At 30.4% G+C, this 20777-nt stretch overlaps 1 protein-coding gene across 9 annotated transcripts; it reads left to right on the top strand.

The window, feature by feature from the left end:
• The first annotated feature begins 345 nt into the window (after positions 1 to 345).
• On the top strand, positions 346 to 4128 carry LOC120072673 (uncharacterized). Of its 9 annotated transcripts, XR_005480566.2 has the most exons (7): positions 348 to 942; positions 1048 to 1264; positions 1361 to 1419; positions 1506 to 1560; positions 1743 to 1772; positions 1876 to 1929; positions 3601 to 4128. XR_005480566.2 is itself a non-coding variant. In XM_039025115.2 (6 exons), exons 2-6 carry the CDS (start codon positions 1178 to 1180, stop codon positions 3668 to 3670), a joined length of 267 nt encoding a protein of 88 aa, XP_038881043.2. In that variant the 5' UTR covers positions 348 to 942; positions 1048 to 1177; the 3' UTR covers positions 3671 to 4128. The 9 variants fall into 9 exon arrangements, 2 of the variants coding, with proteins under 2 accessions (XP_038881043.2, XP_038881042.2); XR_016528780.1 differs by having other exon boundaries at positions 346 to 942; positions 1048 to 1419; positions 3659 to 4128; XR_016528779.1 differs by having other exon boundaries at positions 346 to 942; positions 1048 to 1419.
• The last annotated feature ends 16649 nt before the right edge of the window (positions 4129 to 20777 follow it).

The raw sequence follows: 20777 nt of genomic DNA, 5'->3' as shown, positions 1-20777 counted from the left end.
AGACACTACTACAAAATCTACATGACACTTGTAGTTTTTAATTACTTGACGTTTCTTTGAAAAAAATGTCAAATAATGACCTTTTAAAAAAAGAAAATGTCAAGTAAAAGGGTTAAAAAACGGAGATTGACGAAATTTTCCAGATATTTTCACGCGAACCATTACTTGACATGTTTTTCGTCTCAAGTAATATAAGGTCTTGCTTGACACGTTTTGCGTGTCAAGTATGTCAAGTATAAGATACTCTTACTTGACATATTTTTCATGTCAAGTAAAATATAAAAAATAATGTTTTTTTTATCCTTATTTTTATTTTCCTCCCTCCCCCATTTTCATTTCCCTCTCGAATTTAGTTTGCCTTCTACCAAAATTATCAAATAAAAATTATCCCTCCCAAAATTATCAAAATCCCCTTCTTCTCCCTCTCAGGCTGCAATCCACCCCCCTCCCCCCTCTCTCACGTTAACTCTTTCTCCCTCCTTTACGTTTCGTCTTATTCTTGTAACCCAGCCCATTGTCGCCGATTTTAGCCACCACTTCCAGTTCCTCCGGCCATCGTTCAATTTTCGTCGTCGCTGCGCCGCACCTCCAACGAACGATCGACCACGAGCATCTTCGGTTCAACTTTCGTGTGCACCCATCGCTGCCGATCTCTCCATCTCCGTCCGATCATTCTCTTTTAGACTTGTCGTGTGGTTCTGTCTTATCGGCGCCCAATCTCAGACCTGTCGTCGGCATTTTGGGTAAGTTTTTGGTGTCTTGTATGGATTTTCTTGGCGAATCTTAAATACCCACTGGATCCATGCCAAATGCCCACCGGTCAGCCACGTACAACACCTACCGGTTAGTCCTCCACCGGATCCGCGCTAGTCGTCCAGCCTAGCCTCGCACCAAATCCAGTCAGTCTTTGTGCCAAATTCGGTCAATCCTCTACCAGATCTGGTCAGTTCTCTACCGGATTCGTTGTACAGTCGCACTTCCCTTGTCAAGTAAGAGCTTTTTATAATTTTATGAGTGTTCTTGTTCCTCTTTTGTTTTTATTTTCAGGCAAGTTGGTCGAGGCTCGAGTGAAGCATCGATTTGAGCAAACACTTCGAGTAAGTGTATTGGATGTATTAGAATGAATTTGTGATTTGGGTTATAATATAGCATCTTCTTTAATGATTTGCTTGTTTGAATGTTTGATGATGAGATTGATTTTGAAATGTTGGAAGGAGTTGAGTTTTTGTCTAATAAGTTTGAGACCGATCTTAGCAATGTTTTGGTAAGTTAGGAGGTTAGTATTAATAGTTATTTGTTGCCCATCAAAGTATTTGTCTAATAATTTAGTTATTTTTAATTTTTTATGTTCAATTCAAAGATTTCAAGGGATTGGAGCCACTGTCTAGCAAAGTTAATGATGTTTGGATGTTTTGATAGGTATTAAGGCCTTGAAACTCTTTTAGAATTCTTACGTAGTTGCTAGAATTTTCGTTTTGTAACCATTATTATTGAACTTTTTGTAGGTTGGATTACTTTGTTGTAGTTTTGAAGTGGCGTTCGAATCAAGCCGCACTTTGGGTAATCTATTTGGAGTTAATCGGTTATTTTGGTGAATGAAATTTTGAAGAATTGGTCTTCCAATGTTCTGTAGTTATGAATGAAATTTTATAGATAAGATTGGATTACTTTGTTGTAGTTTTGAATGAAATTTTGTAGATAATATTGGGCTTCCAATAGTCTCTATTTTTTATTGCTGGTAGATAAGATAAGTTGTGAAAGTTGGCCAAAAGGTATCTGCATTCTTCTATTTTAAATTTTAGCATATGCTTGATTTGTTGATAATCTTCTTCCTCTTTATTATATCTCCCATCTTCCTTTGTTTTGTATCAAAAGGTAATTATTCCTCTTGAGGCTGGATATGGTCAAAAGAGAATGAATGAAATCCTAGTAAGTTCCTAACTTTAGTTGTAAATATTTTTTAAGTATGATATTTTTTCCATATCATAAAGTAAGTCAATCATGTACATTTTTCCTTGTGCATGACTTTTTATCATTATTGTATCTCAACACTTATTCCTATATTTTGAAATTTGATGTTATCGCCCTTTATTCTATTTTGCAAGTTGACTTGCCTATGTTGGATTTTATGTCCTAAAACTTGCAGATTGTAAAATGATAAACATATTCTATAATAAATATACTTATTATTGATGTCATAAATTGTATGAAAGTCTAAATCTAATAAACTAAGACCTATCACTATTATATGAGTACTTGAACTTTATGTAGAGACATAAGAGTGGATCACATTCGAGTAAATAGTCAAAATGATCTATGGTATATGAATAAGATTAGGTACCTTGTTCTGGTAACACCATTGGATGCGGCCTACTTTGTAGTTGTTACAAAGAATTGTGAAGTATTACATACGATGTGATCCTAATTTGTACATATTATGACATGAGGAGTGGGGGCATCCTATGCAATGAGTTTGCTTAAGATCAGGACCAAGAAACAAGTCACTCTTACTTTATAACGTTGTTTACTATATAAGACTGTCTATTTCACCTAGATGACCTAGCTAACTCGATCTTAATCCTGAGCTAACTATGAACTCCTATTTATTTGGGATTTCCCTTAGATTTGCATAGGTGATGGTTGGCTCACCAGCGTCGACTCAATAAGACTCACATTTCTCGGGTAAGACCGAATAGATAGTTGGGGACATAGGGTGCAAGATGGAGTTAATGCCTACCCTATTTAGGGATAGGGGAAAGGTTGTTCTCTCAAGTACTGAATCCAGGTCTTGAACAAGAGAAGGTTATTCTCTCAAGTTCTGAATCCAGGTCTTGAACAAGGAGTCCCATCCTCTCACTGAGCTGAGAGAGTTTGATTTAGTGATTGGATTACAAATCAGTTGTTCATTAGAGGATTAGTAAGGACTTGAGGAATAAGACATAATCTTGGGAGTAAAACAGATATTTGACCCAACCGTTATTACGAACAACCTGTGAAGAGTCGACTTGCTGATTATTGTTAAATCACGTGGACATAATATATCGAGTGAGGGGAGTACAACTATGGGCTTTAGTGGAGTGACCCATTAGTTAATGAATAGGGAATAATCTGGTTTAATAAGTTTATCTAATTAATCTCAGATTGTTGGAGCCCATGATCTGTAGGTCCGCGAGGTCCCCCTGTTAGCCCATAACGGACTAGCTCGAGAATAGCGTGATAAGTTAATTTTAAACGTTCAAATTAGAATTAAGGAAATTGGTAATTATATAAGATACAGTTAGTGTTTAATTTGAGAATCAAACGAAATAGGATAATTTATATATTTAAATATGATTTAAATATATAAAGATGGATATGTGTAAGAATTAATTTAATATTTGATATCAAATTAATTAGTTTTATTTAAAAATTAATTTATAAAATTTATTTCATTTTTCAATTTTTAAAATCTAAATGGATTTTGGAATTATCATTTTTTATTGTATGATAAAATTGGAAATTTATGAAAAACAAAACACAAAGGGAAAAAGTTGGTTTTTCATTATCCATCTTTCAATTTGCTCACACAAAATCATCTTCTTTGCCTTGTCTTTCTCCAAGCATGAGTTGCAACTCATGCAACTGTCTCCTTTGCATGTTGATCTGCAATATATTGAAGAGTTTGGAGTGAAATTCGAGCAAGCAATCTATAGAGAATTTCAGAGAAAATTCGGGTTGAAGAAAGGGTTCTTCGCCAAGATTGCTGCTGTGAACTTTTCTCTTCCATCTCTTGATTCAAGCTTGTTTTGAGTCCCACAACTCAATCTAGAACACCAAGAGAATAGTAGTGAAGATCTTGAGGTGGTTTGCAACAAGATTCAGAGAAGATAGCAGCTGGAGAAGGAGCTTTGAAGAAGTTTTACAAGAGGTATGTCCTTAAACTCACTTGTTTTCTGCAAGAGCATGCTTTATATTTTGCCAAAATTAGTGAATTAGAGTGCTTAGATGTACGTTGTGCTTTCGTTGTTACTGATACAATCCTATAATCGGTATCAGAGCAACATATAAGCATTCAATTCAGTTTATTTTTTGTTTGGTGGGTGTTTTATATGAGAAATATGAAACTGATGCACTTATATGGTTTACTGAGTTTTGGCATTTTGATTCTCTTTAATTTCTCATTTAAATTTGTAATGGATTCTTATTTGATGAGTTTTTATGTATATGCAAAAGTTTGTAATTTATTTGGGATCATTAGAGTTGAAATTAAGATGTAATTGAAGAAACAAGTGAAGAAGGCCGAGCTGCTGTTCCAGTTTTTCAGCTTATGCTCAAAATCATTGTTGAGGTTCAGTTGCTAAGCGATCATCTAGCTCCAGGCGCTACACGATGTGAAGAAAAGCTAGACGATCGTATAGCAATGGGCATTGGTCGTTGTGATGTTGAACGCTAGACGATCGTGTACCTGCAGGAGTTAAACGATACGTCTAATTTGCTATGCGATAGCACTAAGGAATCGTTTAGCTTTGGTGTGGGAACTAAACGATACGTTTAATTTGCTAAAAGATGGCATTACACGATCGTTTAGCAATGACATGCACTGAGCGATGCGATGAAGTGCTATGCGATAACACTGAGCGATTGTTTAGATGTAGAGCTAAGCGATCGTGTAAACAAGTTGCTAAGCGACGCGATGATGTTCTATACGATAGAGCTAAGCGATGGAGTTAAGCGATCATGTAGTTCTATACAATAGAGCTAAGCGATTGTGTAGCTTCGGCAGACACTAAGCCATCGTATAGTTCTATGTGATAAAGCTAAACGATTGTTTAGTTGCGGCAGACACTAAGAAATCGTGTACCCCTTCAAAACACAAGGCGATGGAGCTAGACGATTGCATTCAGTGCTACACGATCAACCTTAGCAAGACTTTGAGGTTGGACCAAGAGCAGCTGGTTTGACAGGTTTTCTGAAGGTCCAATCTGGTTCAGCCTCAAAGTATTTTTGGCTGGTCCGGTTCAGACTCTTCTAGTCCGGTTCAAGATGTTTGGGTTCGGTTTGAGCGGTTCAAAGACGGTTTTAAAGCTATTTGTAATAATTAGGCTTCCATTTGCTTGTTTATTCCAAAACTAAAATCATATCAGTTTGTGTTTAATTATTTATGCATTTGATGTATGTTATAAATAAATAAATCTTGTATGTGCATATAGTATGCCACTTAGATTTAAGATTCCACCATAGGAAGTATGTTACATGCATTGAATGTATGTTATAAATTGTTATAATATATAGTATGCATGTTAGAGTTTCTTGTATTTAATATAAGTGTTATATTAAATATTAAATGCCTTATGTATGTTATGGATGTTTAGCATGTCTAAAATTTTATAAATTGTTATAAAATTGGGTTAGACATTTAAAATCCATAAACAATAGTTGCATGCTCACATAGGTTGACGAACTGTTTTAATTGTTAAAACTTATAAAACCTAGGTTACAAACTCAACTGGTATATAATCTTGTTTAAGGTTGGGGTAAGTTGACGGTTTACGAAACATCTCCTACTTGGAGATTATGGTCGAATTATTGAGCGTTGGTAACCGATTTTATGAGCATACGTGAGTGATGTGAGGTAATAAAATAGTTTATCACCGCTATTACGTGAGTGATGTGACATATTAATTATATAGTAGTAGAAGAAACATACTTGACGGCGGTTCTACCTATTTTTTGTACCAAACCAATTGTTTTATAAAATTTTACCACTAAATAATAAACTGTAGTCATGGTTCTTTATATTAACAACTTGAAAGTAGAATGATAAATAAAATAATGACATGATTCCATTTTTAGTCTCACAATACAACTTTGCTATGCATAGCCATAAACTAGTGTAATGGTTCCATTCACTATTGCTATGCATAGCCATAAACTTAAAAATAATGGAAAAGATTTAAACACATGCGAAAGTAAAGAAGGGTGGCATTATAGGAATTAATGTGCATTTGCATGGGAAACAATCGTTATGCGAAGCGCATCCACAGGCCATAGGACAAGCTCGCATGGATAATCCAGTAGATGTTAACATTTTTGTAGAGTAATTAATATTATTGAAGGATTTTGATCTAACTTCCTTATCTTCTTTGGAAGGGAGTTTTAGGATCCTTTGATTGTCAATAATAGATCCAGTGACCAATAATGCGGAATCAACCATCATATTCATGACTAACATTATTACCATCGCTATCACCTTACTAAACTTCATCTTCATTGATAGACTTGTGTTGTTGAAACTAAATGGTGGGAATAAAATCTCACTTGACCTTTAAATTTGTAATGTAGGAGAAAGAGGTGACTTGCAAAACAAAGAAAAATAGCTTTATCGGAGAATTTGTAGAATATTGAAAACTACTTCAAAGCTTGAACTTATCTCATACAGAGTTATAATGATGTATTTATAAGAAAAATAACTTAGAATTTTCTTTTTCTTTTAAGATTAGGATGTAGATTTTCCTAATCATGAATAAGTTGGGAATAGTGTTTACTTTCATCTTCCACCTATTTTCCCTAATCCTTTCCTAATTCTAAATAAGGATAGGACATATTTTCAACTTTTTTAAGAAAAAGAACATATAATTAGCTTTTCAAAATGTTGTACTCATATGGGTAATTTCCATTTTAAATCATTAAATTAAATAAAATCTAAGGAAAACTCAAAATTACGTAAAAAAACGAAAAAGATTTAAAATTTTTTACAAATCACATTAGAGAATAAAAAATAAAAAATAAAAAAATCTATATACTATCTTAATCTAGTATCTAAAAAAAGATATAGAAAAAAAATAAAACACAATAAAACTCTAAATTGCGTTAAAAAAATAAAAACAAAAAATATTTTTTTGTTTTTTGTACTATCTAAATCTAATTTAAAATCTAAAAGGACTATGAAAAATCTATTCATATTAAATCATTAAATAAAAAATATCATGTTTATCTAAAATATGGTATCTTAATTAATTTCATATTAAATCATTAAATAGTCTCATTATAAATTGGTATTCACATTTAATAATAATTATTTTCTTTTTTTTAAAAAAATCTCATGTGGTTATCAGGCTAATATAATTTAATTGAAAATAAAATTAAATGATAACTTTAATTCTAAATTTTCTAAACAAATAGCTAAATTGAGCCTCCCATTTTCGATTAGGTACCTCTTCTTCCTATACTTTTTTTCATTTTTTCATTTTTTTCTTTTATTTATTTATTTTGTTAATAGAATCTATACAACTTCTTTGTTAATATTCATTATTTTTTTTAGAAATTTTTTGTAACATTCAATTCGATTTTTCTTTGTAATTTCTTCTTAGTGTTTCTTTTCCTTTCTCTTCTAGGTCTAGAAGAAGATATCACATCTTTCTTGTTTGTTTGATCATCTTTTTAATTTTTTTTTTTCATTTTTCAACTTTATGAAAATATCTAAAGTGATTTAATGTATTTTTGTATATGCTTTTGAGGTTACTTTTTTATATATGTAGATTTACGTATTGATTCTCACATACTAATGACAATGGAGAAGAAGACCTTACTTTTGAAGTTCAAGAAATTTCTCTTAGGTTTAAGTAATTTAGAGGTCGGTAATGTGATGGATAAGAGAGTGATCGACTACTTTTATGCTTTGTAGTTTTTTTCTTTTCATTTTTTTTTCCATTTTTGTAAATGTGCACCAATAAATTTAGAGGCTTATAATAATTTTTACATTTTTTGACATACTTTTGTACTTTTTTTATGTTTTAAAATTTATTGTAAATACACACCAATTCTTAAAATTTCAAAATAAAGTCTTTCAAGAAGAATCATTACAGATTAAGAGAGATTGAGTTTTTAGAGATATTTTAGAACTTTTGTCGGTATAAAAAAAATAATATATGTGTTTAAATTAAAATTTGAAAAATTGTAAATTAGGAGATAATTAAATAATTTTTTTTTTCAAATAAGAACAAATTATTACGAAATTTCATACAAAAATAGAAAAAACAATATTTTGGTTTAAATTAAAGGTTGAAATTAAAAAGATAATCACATCATCTAAATCAATTAAAAAATTTTATCATGAAATAAAAAAAATAATACTTTGATTCAAATTAAGAGAATAATCAAATCATCCGATCCAAAATAAATAGAGTAAGAAAATAAGAAAAATCTTTTGGTTAGCAAAGTTCAGAATTAAGAGGTTAAATAAATTATCCAATATATTTTTTTCAAGAACTATCACAAAATTTTATAATTAATTGTTTTTTTTAAAAAAAAACCTTACTCAACACATGCGACACACGTATCAAATCCCTTGCATTAAAAAAACGACATATTACTTGTATATTATTAGTAGAAGGATTGTGTGGGCATTCCCAACTTTTTTTTGTCCGTGTTTTGTAGCTTGACACGGTTCTCAAATTATACAAAATATTTTGAACGTGTATATTTTAATTATATTGTAAAATTTAAAAGATTTCACTTTTATTCATGAATTTGGATTTCTTATTTAAAAAGATAAATTTGGAAATTGGTTAAATAGATAATTTTAATGATATTTTTTGAGATAAAATAAATAGTAGAAAATATCTTAAACTTCTATACAATGATGAAAAAAATACATGTACATTCTCATTTTTACCAATCAACTGTAACATTATTTTAGATCCAATTCCAAAGTTTAAGAATATTCAATATAATTTGACCAATATAATATAACCAAACCATTTTTTAGATGTAGATAATTGCTTTATTTATTAGTTGTCCCACGAAAATTAATGCGTACAATTATATGTCGGTTACAGAAAGTGAAGGTATTTGTAATGAACCAAAAATAAAACGGCAACAACAAATTCTCTGTAGTGTATGATTGTTGGATAATGGGCATGTCCATTGGAAATTTCACAGAAATTTTATGATTTTATTAGAGTTGTTCCTTCTTTTTTTCCAAAAAAACTTTGATGCAGCTTAGACTAGGTTGTATTAATCTATTTTGCATTCATGTGATATTTCATTTTTTAAGAAAATTTATTTTAAAAAATTATTTGTTAATATATGTAGAGAAGGTTGGAGCATGGATCTAAGTGCAACATCGATTGCACCCGAGTAATATTCTTTCTTTTTATCATGAAGACATTTTAATAGAGTATTTTTTTCATTAAAAAATTGTGCTTTTTTAACTTTTTTTTTAAAAAAAGAAAAAAATCATGTTTTTTTTAACTTTGGAAAAAATAATATGGAAAAGAAATGAGAACAAATTCTTCATTTTGCTTGTGGGCTAATTAGACCATTTTTTTTTTTAAAAAAAACCATTTTTCGTTAAACATTTTCAATAAAAAAAATTAAATATATTTTGAAAATGTTTCAAAAGCTATTTTGAGTAATTATCAAATACCTCACTTTTTTTCAAAATGACTTATTTTCGAAATTAAACACTTTAAAAGTTAAATTAAGCACACCCTAATAAATCTTTGAAAATTTAATTAAGTCTAGCAATAAAAATATTTTAACTTAGTCATAAAATCAAACAATAACATGCTCATAAAATCAAACAATAACACCTCAAAAAGTTGAAGAGATGAGATGGATCTCCTATGCATCGACTGGTTGCAATCTGATGTATGCAATGTTACATACTAGACCTGACATTTAATATGTAGTGAGTATAGTTAGTAGATATCATCTAATCTAGAATTAGATCACTGGACACTAGTTAAAACCATTCTAAAAAATATATGTTAGGAGAACGAAGGATTATATGCTTGTGTAAGGGTCTAAGGATTTGATCCTTACATGATACACTGACTCTAATTTTCAGACTGATAGGGATTCCATGAAATCCACTTCAGGATCAGTGTTCACTTTTAACAGAGGGGTTGTAGTATGGAGAAGTACAAACCAAGGTTGCATCACTGACTCCACCATGGAGGCAAAGTATGTAGTGGGTTGTGAAGCTGCCAAGGAGGCTATATGGCTCAGGAAGTTCTTGACTGATCTGGAAGTTGTTCCAGACATGTCAAAGCTTATTATCTTTTATTGTGATAATAGTGGTGTTGTGGCTAAATCCACGGAGTCTAGGAGCCACAACTGTGGAAAACATATAGAACGCAAGTATCACCTGATTCAGGAGATGTGCATCAAGGAGACGTGGTCATCACGAAGATCGCTTCCAAGCACAATGTTATTGATCTATTTACAAAGACCCTCATAGTTAAGGTATTCAAGTCACCTAGAGAGTTTAGGTCTATGAGACATGCCTCATCTAGTCTAAAACAAGTAGAAGATTTATATTCAGCATGTATTGTATGCCCTAGTTTCTTGTTTTTTATGCCCTGTTGTACTAGTTTGTTCTTTTATCATGTACAACCCACTAGTTTAGGACAAGTGGAAGATTGTTGAGGTTGATGCCCTAAATCTCGTGGTTTTATAGTTTCTAATTGTATTTGTATATAATTTTATTTATCTAATAAAATAAGAGGTATTTTATTCGACATTGAGTTGCATTAACCAAAAAATTAATAAACTAAGATCCATGGTTCTTTATTGTAACTTAAACATGTATGTGGAAACATACAGGTGGATCACGTTTAAGTGATAACTTGAATGGTCTGTAGTAGATAAATAAAGCTAGATACCTTATCCTAGTGAGACTATGGATATGACTCGTTTATAGTTGTTACAATTGTTGTAAAGTACTACAAATGATTTGATCCTGATCATTCATGTGGAGACATGTGAGTGGGGTATCCTATATAAAGAGTTTGTATAAGACTGGACCACGAAATGTATAGTCTATTTTATAACAAGCTAGAAGAGACTTACATTTCACCAGGATGACCATAGTGTTGAGAATGGTGTCCTAAATCTCCTTGTAACGTAGTTTGTAAACTCTATATAAACATATTGTTGTTAATAAAATAAGTGTTATTTTATAAGCATATACTTAATCCAATAAACTAAGAACTAAGGTTATTTCATTAATTTAAAAAAGTATGTAAAGACATACAAGTGGATCTTGTTTAAATAATAACCTAAATAGTCTGTAGTAGATGGACAAGGTTGGGTACCTTATCATAGTGACACTACGGATACGACCCGCTTTGTAGGTGTTACAAGTGTTGTAAAGTGCTACAAATGCTCTGATCTTAATCATTCATGTGGAGATACGAGTGGAGGTGTCCTATACAAAGAGTTTGTATAAGACCGGACCACATAATGATTAGTCTCTTTATATAACTTTATTGATAATAGAGACTTATATTTCACTAGGATGACCATAGGTGACATGACCTGAATCCTGAGTGAGTTGTAAACTCCTGCTCATGAAAGCAATTTTTTATTTGTATGGATGAGAGTGGCCAGATTGCCAACTCAACAAGCCTATCATTTTGAGGATTCATCTAGTTGGGGAGCTGGGAACTCAATTACACAAGATGAAATTCATTCATTCCCCGATGTAGAGGCAAGTAGATAAATTGTTCCCTTAAGAGTTGATTCCGAGTCTTGAACATAATAGCCACACCTTCTCCTGGCCCGAGAGGACTTGTCTTAGAGTTAAATAACATGCAGTAGAAGTATTAAGGATCCATAAGCATTTAAATTTACTAATTTTGGCAAAAACTAAAGCATGCTCTTCTAAAAAGAGGGTTTTAAGATCATACATTTGAAGAACTCTCCAAGAACTTGATTGTACTGTAGCAGTCTTCACCAAAAATCACCGTGAACCACCTCAAGATCTTCCCCACTATCCTCTTGAAGCTTTAAACCGAGTTGTGGGACTCAAGAACAGCTTGAAACGATGAAGAACAGTGAAATACTTACAATAGCTCACTATGAAGAACTCTTTCTTCTCATTGAAATTTTCTCTCAAAATTTTCTGTGTTAGCATGCCTTCAAATCCCTCAAAGCTTCTTTATTTATTGCAGATGAGCATGCAAAGAAGAGAAATGCATGGCTTGTAGCTCATGCTTGCGGTATTAATGAAGAGAAGAAAATGAGCTTTGTGTGAGCATGAAGAAGATGATATTGGAAAATCAACATTTTCCATTTTGAAGTATGCAATCTAATTTTTCCAATTTTTGTTTTTAAAACCAAAATTTGATTTCAAAATTCAAATTTTATTTTAATAACTAAAAAAATCACTTTCTATAATTAATTTAATATCTTAAATTAATTTTTGCACAATAATCATCTTCATATATTTAAATCATGTTTAAATATATATTCTCCTATTCTGATTAATTTGAATGTTTCAAATTAATTTCTCAAACTATTCTAAAGCTTAACCATTTACGAGCTAGTATGGGACCTCACAGACCTACAAATCATGGACTCCAAGAATTCGAGACTAATCGACTAAACTCATTAGTCCGATCTAACCCCATTCGTAAACTAATGGGATATTCCACTATAGCCCATAGTTGAACTCCCCTCACTATAGATATATTATGTCCACTTAATAACCATAATCAGTAAGTTGATCCTTCACAGGTTGTTCGTAATCATAACTAGGTCAAAATTACCATTTTACCCCTATGAATACATCTTGTTCCTTAAGTTCCTACTGACCCTCTAATGAACAATTCTGATTCATAATCTCTATGAATCAAATCATTTCTCTATCATGAGAAGGCGGGACCCGATTGTTCAAGACCTGGAATCAGTACTTAAGAGAACAACTTATATGCTAACCCTAAATAGGGTAGGAGTGAATTCCATCTTGCAAAACTATGTTCTCAGCTATTCATCCGGTCTTATCCCCAAAATGGAAAGTTTATTGAGCAGTGTTGTTGGACTACTCTTACCGTTTGTAGATCAAAGGATAATCCCAAACAAACAAGAGTTCATAGCTAGCTCAGGATTAAGATCGAGTTAACCTAGTTATATGATAAATGAAATAGTCAGTTTTAACAGTAAACGGTCATTATAAAGAAAACTGACTATTTTCGTGGTCCAGTCTATATGCAAACTCATTGCATAGGATGCCCCCACTCACATGAATGATTTTTGGATCACATTGTTTGTAGCACTTTACAACTTCTTGTAACAACTGTAGAATGGGCCACATGCAATAGTGTTACCAGGATGAGATAATCAATTTCATCCATACACTTATTAGACCATCTGGGCTATATACTGTTAACTTGATCCTATTTATGTCACTACATAAAGTTATAGTATTCAGACTATAGCCAAGGATATGTTTATTGGATTTTCATAATAAGATGCAAAATCAAAAAGTTATTTTTATTGATAAATAGAATGTTTAACACAAACTGCGAGTTCTAGGACATTCCCAACAACTTGGTCATACTGGCACTATGACTTATTGTTCATTAGAGGAATCAATGGTACGTAAGGAGTTAGATGTAACTACAAGGGCGATACGATTTTTTGGCCCAACTGTACTTACGAGCAATTTGTGAAAGGTCATTGCACTATTGATTGGTTATATCAAATAGACATAGAAATTTATTTGTAGTACGAAGAGTGCAACTGTCAGCCTTTAGTGGAGTGACCGGCAGTTAACGGACGTTGGGTAATTTAATTAAAGAGTTTAATTAATTATCCGAGTACCGTTGGAGCTTCAATCTACAGGTCCATAAGGTCCCATTTTAGCTCAATAGAGATTTAATCTTTGGATTAATTTGAAGTGTTCAAATTAATTGAGGGAATTAATTATATATGATATAATTAATTATAATGTATTTGATACATTATGATAGAAATTTGAATATGATTCAAATACCAATTATATGAATGAGATTCATCTAATTAAATATAAATATGATTTATATTGAGAGGAATAAAATATTTGGATAAGATCCAAATATCATTTATATGGATGAGATTCACATAAATGGATTTAATATAATGTCACGTATAGTTAAGAGAGAATAAAATCTATAGTTTTTGTTGTATTTGATGCAATATAAAACTATAGGCTATATGTTATATTCGATATGACATATAGTGTATATAATAAAGCAGTTATTATATATTCTATTTTATTAATTTATTTGAAATTAATAAAAGGGAAGGAGTCATTATTCTCTCAATACTAACGTGGGTTTCAAGTGGGTTGAGAGAGAATGATTCTGTTCAAGCATCCAACGTTTTTATAGAGAATAGTTCTCAGAGAAAAAACTCCCTCTCATCCTCTCCATCTCTTTCCCTCTACAAAGGATTCAAGCAAAGCTCAAAACTCCTGCTTGAATCCTTTAATCCCAAAAGAGAATACAGAAGGTTCTCGATTGGTAGTGTCTGTGCAAGAAGAAGGAGATCTGCAAGGAAGGAGTTCCGTTCGTGATTGTTCGAGGGATTCGAGAAGAAAGGTTCTTCAAAGGTGATTTCTCTTGAACTTGTTTATTGTTTAAAGCATGTTGTAATTTAAAGTTAAATGCATATCTCTTGTATGTTTACTGTAAATTTTATATTTGATAATTAATGGAATTTAGACGATCCATTTCCGCTCAAGGAACTCCTCATGTTGAAATTCATTCACATAGGTGACTTGACCTAAATTCTAAGTGAGTTATGAACTCCTACCTATGAAGGCGATCCTTTGATCTGTATGGGTGAGAGTGGCCAGATTCATAGACTCAATAAGCCTACCGCTTTGGGGATTCGTCTGATTGTGGAACTGCAACGCATCTACACATGAAGGAATTCACTCATTCCCTACTATTAGAGTAAGTAGAGAAATTGCTCCTTTAAGAGCTAATTTCGGGGCTTGAACAATGTGGCGCCACACCCTCTCCTGGTCCGAGAGGGGTTCGGTTATAATTGGACTATAATTAATTGTTCATTAAAGAGATCAATGGTATTTAAGGAGTTAGACGTAATTATAGGGACATGGTAATTTTGGTCCAGTTGTGCTTACGATCAATTTGTGAAAGATCAACACACTATTGATTTGATTATATTCAATGGACACAAAAATATATCTCTAATGTGAAGAGTGCAGTTATCGGCCTTTCATGGAGTGACTGATAGTTAATGAAGGTTGATTGATTTAATTAAGGGTTTTAATTAATTAATCAAGTATCATTAGAGCTTCAATCTATAGGTCCATAAGATCCACTTGTTAGCTCAATTAGGATTAATGAGAATTGAATTAATTTTAGATTAATTAAATTGTTAAAATTAATTAAAGGAAATTAATTATATAAGATATAATTAATATAATGTATACGATACATTATAATATAAAGTTTTAATGAGAGAAAATATTTGAATATGATTCAAATATTAATTATATGAATATGATTCATATAAAACTATAGACTAAGATTAATATGAATATGATTTATATTAATTTTATAGACTATATGAAAGATTAATAAACTATAGGTTATGTTATATACAATATAATAAACTATAGATTATATGCTAGAGATATAACATATAGTATGTTTTAATTATATTTAAGTTAGTTTAATGTAATTAGTTTTGTTTCTGAAATTTTTGAATTCAAATAAATGTGAGGGTGTTACGTTTATAACTTCCTCTCTCTTTCCCTTTAATCTCTCTACAAATCTTGAAAACATAGGGAAGTGGGTTATAGACTTGGTCTCTTTCTCTCTATCTTCTATGTGAGTTCCCTTTGTGATAATGTAATTCTCTTAACAAAATCATTTCATCCATTTTCCTAAAATTATTCTCATTGAAGCCTAAACTCTCAATTGATTCTCATCTAGAGAATATCACGGGCTCCTTGTGGTGGTGTTCCTTTGTGTTTGTTACATTTTCGTGATTGTAAAACCGGGAGAAAAAGTGACCATTCTAAATTCGTGCAGTAGAGTAGATCAGAGGAGGAAGCAAGAAGAATGATTTATTCAAGGTGAGTTCTTGAAATTCTCTCTTTCCTCTCTATAATCACTGTCAAAATCATGTTTAATTGATCTTATTTAATCCATATTTCCATCCTCTGCTTTATATGTTCTGTAAAATGAAAAATAAGACACGATATTTTCAGCTGTGGGTATTCACTTATCCTTCAGAAAACACTTACCCTTAAAAAAACTCTCTTCACGTTTTCCTCTCTAGTAAGATCATGAACATAAATCTTCCCACGAACATCTCAATGTACACCAAGATGAACACCACCAATAAAGTTTTTCTTGATACTTAAGGTGAGAACCAAAGGAAAAGGTGTGGGCTTGTCTTTATTAATTTTGGTGAAGGGAGAATGGAGAATTTTGAAAGAGAATTTTTACGGAGAATAATTATCTTGTAGAAAGATCACACAAAAAATGAATTTCACATATACCAATCAACTGCCTTTGTGATGTGTGTATATGAGAGGGATGAGGGGAGTTATGAAATAACTCCATCACTTGGAGTTATTTTACTTTTCATTTCAATTATATTAAATTAATATAATTAAAAACAAACTATATATTATATCTCATATTCTATATAACCTATAATTTATATTATATCACATAAAATATAAACTAATTTTATATTCTCTCATATTATCTATAGTTTCAATGTGAATCATATTCATATAAATTCTAACCTATAGTTTTTATATAAATCTCATTCATATAATTAATATTTGAATCATATTCAAATATTTATCTCTCTCATTAAACTTTATAATACAATGTATCCAAATACATTATATTAATTGTATCTCATACAATTAAGTCCCTTTAATTCGAACAATTTAAATTAACTCAAAATTAATTGATTCTCGATAACTTTTATTAAGGTAGCAAGTGGACCTTATGGACCTACAAATTAAGCTCCAATGATACGAGATTAATTAATTAAATTATTTAATTTAATTAATCAACATTCATTAACTTCCGGTCACTCCACTAAAGGTCCATAGCTACATTCTTTGCATTGTAGATATATTTATGTGTTCATTTGATATAATCAATCAACAGTAAGTTGACCCTTACAAATTGCTCATAATTATAGTTGGGTCAAAATTACCATTTTACTTCTAGAGTTACATCTAACTCCTTAAGTACCACTGATCTCCCTAATGAACAATTAGTCATAATCCAACTATAACTAAACCTATCTCTGGCCATTGAGAGGGTGAGGCGCCTCATTGTTCAAGACTCAGAATCAGCCTTTAAAGGAGCAATTTATCAACTTATCTTATACAATAGGAAGGAGTGATTTTTTCTTGTGTAGTTGTGTTCATAGCTCTCCACTTGGACGAATCCCCAAAATGATAGCCTTATTGAGTCGACGAAACTGACCACTCCCGCCCATACAGATCAAAGGACCGTCCTCGTAGGCAGGAATTCACAATTCACTCAAGATTAAGGTCAAGTCACCCATGGTCATCCTAGTAAAATGCAAGCCTCTTCAAATAACAATGTTATAAAGAGAAACTAATTATTTCGTATTTCGGTCTTATACAAACTCTTTGCACAGGATACCTCTACTCGCATGTCTCCATATGAATGATCATGAATGATCAAGATCGGATCATTTATAATACCTTACAACAATTATAACAATTACAAAGTAGGTCATATTTGTAGTGTCACCAGAAAGGTATTCAAATTACGGATCTTTCAGGTTATTAATTAAACATGATCCACTTGTATGTCACCACATATATGTTTAAGCTACATTAAATAACCTATGGTATTAGTTTATTAACTTTTGGGTTAATGCAACTAAATGTCAAATAAAATAACAACTTATTTTATTAAATACATAATTTACAAACTACAAAACTACGAGATTTAGAGTATCAACCCTAACCGTTTTTCCTTTTAAATAGGCATTGTATCCAAAACACATTAAATTGAGGAAACTAAATACAGTAAAGCACCTAAATTGGTATAAATTTTCTTTTTCTCTTTCATATTCTCATTCCAAGTTTCTCAATGCTATTTTTTGTTTGTTGAAGATATAATAACAAATATATCCAAAGTATATCAAATATAAATCAAGTTTCAAGTAATAGTATGTCAATATTGTATCATATATCAAACAACTCTCATGTATAATAGACATCATACAACTTACAAGTAAATTAATAATATATCAACAGTATATTATTACATAACAAATAACTTTTAAGAATATTAATAGTACGTCATTAGTATATCACATATAATAGACTTTTAAGCGTACCAATTATATATCAGTAATATATCAATACATATCAAACAATTTTCAAGAATGTCAATAGTATATCAATAATATATCACATATGAATCAATTTTCAAGATTAATAATAGTATATTAATAAAATATTAAATATCAAACCATTTTCAAGTCTATCAATAGTATATTTAACATCAATTAACAGTCCAATTATACTAACAATATATCTATATCAAATAATATCCAAATTGCCCCTAATGGAATCAACATTCCAATTGTATCAACAGTATATATATTAATAATCTATTTAAAATTAATCAACATTTCGATTGTATTAGCCGTATATCTAACATCAATCCATAACTTATTTTGAAATAAAACATGTGTGTTTTATTTCATAAGCATGATATTACAAGTCTATCAATAATATATAATAGATTATAAGACATTATTATATTAAACATCAATCACTATTTGAAGTAAGACATGCTAACACCAATCAATATTCCAAGACTATTAATAGTATATCTAATAGCATACAACATTAAATTAGTAACTTATTTTGAAGTAAAGTACGTGTGTTTCATTTTATAAGTATGATATATATTCCAAGTGTATCAATAGTATATCAGATATCAATCGGTTAATACTTGAAGTAAGGTATGAGTGTAATTATCAATATATCAAACAACACTCAACATTTAATTAGTAACTTATTTTGAAGTAAAGTGTACAGTTTTTTATTTTATAAGTAGATATCCAAATGTATAAGTAGTATATCAGATATAAGACATGAGTGTATTAGACATCAATCACTAAATACATTAAGACAAAAATGTATTAACATTATATCTAATATAAATCAATATTCCAAGTGTATCGTGATTAATACATCTAATGGCAATCATGCGCTTTAATCGTGTGGGTCATTTTGGCATTTGGTTATTTCGAATAGGATGGACATGTTGATTTTGTCACTAGTATGTTAATAGTAGGCCAATACTTATCACGCAAATAAAAATTTAAATATATTATTAGTGTATTTATAGAATATCCCTAAAATGAAATATATCAATAATTGAAGAGTATCTAGGACTTCTAGCTTTTGAATGTTTGGGTTGGGCCGTAAATTTGCTAGGTTTACACAAGAAAAAAAAATGTAGGGACGCCTGCAATTTTCATTTTCTTTTTTGCTTTTCATGAAACCATCTCAATTTAAAAATATCTTTAAAAAATATAATTGAAAAGTTTATTTTTATTAGAATAAAATTAAAATTGGCATGATAAATAATATATAAAAATTTTAAAAATATAGCTAATATGTGAAAATCGGTTAAGTAAATAATTTTAACATCTTTTTTAGATGAACTAAATAGTAATAACAATCTTAAACTTCTATATAGTTGTAAAAATTCACACATACTCTCATTTTTGCATATCTAACATTATTTTTTTATTCTAAAGTTTAAAAATATTTTATATATGTCAAAAAAATGAGTATAACTCAATCGACATAAATACTTGTATGGTTAGTTTCAAAGTCAAATATTTGATTCAATATAATTTAATCAATATAATGTAATCAAATCATTTCTTAAATGCAGGAAATTTCTTTATTTATTAGTTGTCACATACAGATACATGCAATAATAATGTCGGTTGGAGAAATCAAGTAAAGGTATTTGTAATTTGTGAACCAAAAATAAAACAGCAACAAATGTTCTGTAGTGTATGATTGTTGGATAACGGATGTCCATTGGAAATTTCACAGAAATTTTATGGTTCGACTGGAATAGTGTATATATATATTGACAAATATCAATTTATATCTTTCTCTTTTTTAGACTCATCCTTGTATCAATTAAAATTCTAAATTAATAATAGTATTCAATTTAGTTCTAGAACTTTTTCAAGTGTATCAACATAAATCTCCAACTTATTATTGTGTATCAATTTAAATTTTAAACTTTTATAAGTGTATCAATTTACATCATCTTCTAGATTTTGTTCAATCAATATCATGTGAAACTTATGATTTGAGTCCTATTAAATTCTTAATTTTTCATAAGTCAATCAATTTAGAATTTCATTATATTGCACTAATATTCAAATGTGCATAGACTTTTTCAAATGTCTATTTTATAAAATAGGCTATTAGTAGATAAAACACAAATTTATCATCCTATAATTTGATGTCTACCCTACAATTAAAAAAATGATGGTAGGAACGTCTTTAGGACGAAACTAAGACTTAGGATATTAATTTCGCCAGTTTTTATTTAAATATAAAGTTTAAATATGTACCACTTATTCAAATTATGCATGGGTTAAATTGAATTCTAAATATTAGAATTATTATTCACTATTTGTCAAAGAAAAGAAATTTATTCACTAACCCAATCATGTGTAGATATATGAATTAAACTTTTCCTTAAGTAAAATTCCAAAACGTTGGCTCTCTCAGTGATACAAATTAGAGGCTCTCTTAAAAAATAATTAGAGTAAATGATTGAGAGAAGACACAATTTTGATTTATGTCTGCAATGATATAACACACAACATCCAAATTTCAAACAATTTCATATGATATGATCGAATAGATTAGATGGGCCATAATTTTTTTTTTTTTTTTGTTAAAAGTACAGATGTTTGAATTTCTGACATTAAATGAAGAAGAATAC

This window comes from Benincasa hispida, chromosome 3, assembly GCF_027475165.1.
Source record: "Benincasa hispida cultivar pf3 chromosome 3, pf3_genome.v1.1, whole genome shotgun sequence".
Taxonomy (NCBI): Eukaryota; Viridiplantae; Streptophyta; class Magnoliopsida; order Cucurbitales; family Cucurbitaceae; genus Benincasa; species Benincasa hispida.
This window is presented reverse-complemented; position numbering and strand designations above follow the sequence as displayed.

Coding starts and splice junctions, on each gene's coding strand:
- LOC120072673 (XM_039025114.2), top strand. CDS start 1,178: ATGTTTGATGATGAGATTGATTTTGAAATGTTGGAAGGAGTTGAGTTT. Junction 1,265..1,360: donor CCGATCTTAGCAATGTTTTG/GTAAGTTAGGAG, acceptor TTCAATTCAAAG/ATTTCAAGGGATTGGAGCCA. Junction 1,420..1,505: donor ATGTTTGGATGTTTTGATAG/GTATTAAGGCCT, acceptor AACTTTTTGTAG/GTTGGATTACTTTGTTGTAG.